Raw genomic sequence first — 217 nt, forward strand, 5'->3', positions numbered from 1 at the left:
ACACCCCAGTCCCGGGCTGTCCAAAATGAGCTCACCCCACAGGTATGGGGCTGCTTGGGGTGTGCAGGGCACATCCCAGCCCTGGGGACAGGAGGCTGTGGGGTCCCCTGCGCTGTCTGGGGTCTGTGGGACGGGAGCCGGCCCCTCACCTGTGCCAGTGGTGTGGCCGGAGCCCTGGCCCTGCCCTGTGCCGCGGACCCATTTGACGTCACTGGAT

The 217-nt window shown here is 68.2% G+C and overlaps 1 protein-coding gene across 1 annotated transcript in view; it reads right to left on the reverse strand.

Moving 5' to 3' along the window:
* MAMDC4 (MAM domain containing 4) overlaps positions 1–217 on the reverse strand; it is a gene marked incomplete at its 3' end in the record, with an annotated part of 8,991 nt that overhangs the window by 2,427 nt on the left and 6,347 nt on the right. The window contains exon 15 of the mRNA XM_010185634.1: positions 150–211. Within this exon, the coding sequence (XP_010183936.1) occupies positions 150–211 (62 nt within the window). The remainder of the gene's footprint in view (positions 1–149; positions 212–217) is intronic.

This window comes from Mesitornis unicolor, unplaced genomic scaffold, assembly GCF_000695765.1.
Source record: "Mesitornis unicolor isolate BGI_N332 unplaced genomic scaffold, ASM69576v1 scaffold29325, whole genome shotgun sequence".
NCBI classification, from domain to species: domain Eukaryota; kingdom Metazoa; phylum Chordata; class Aves; order Mesitornithiformes; family Mesitornithidae; genus Mesitornis; species Mesitornis unicolor.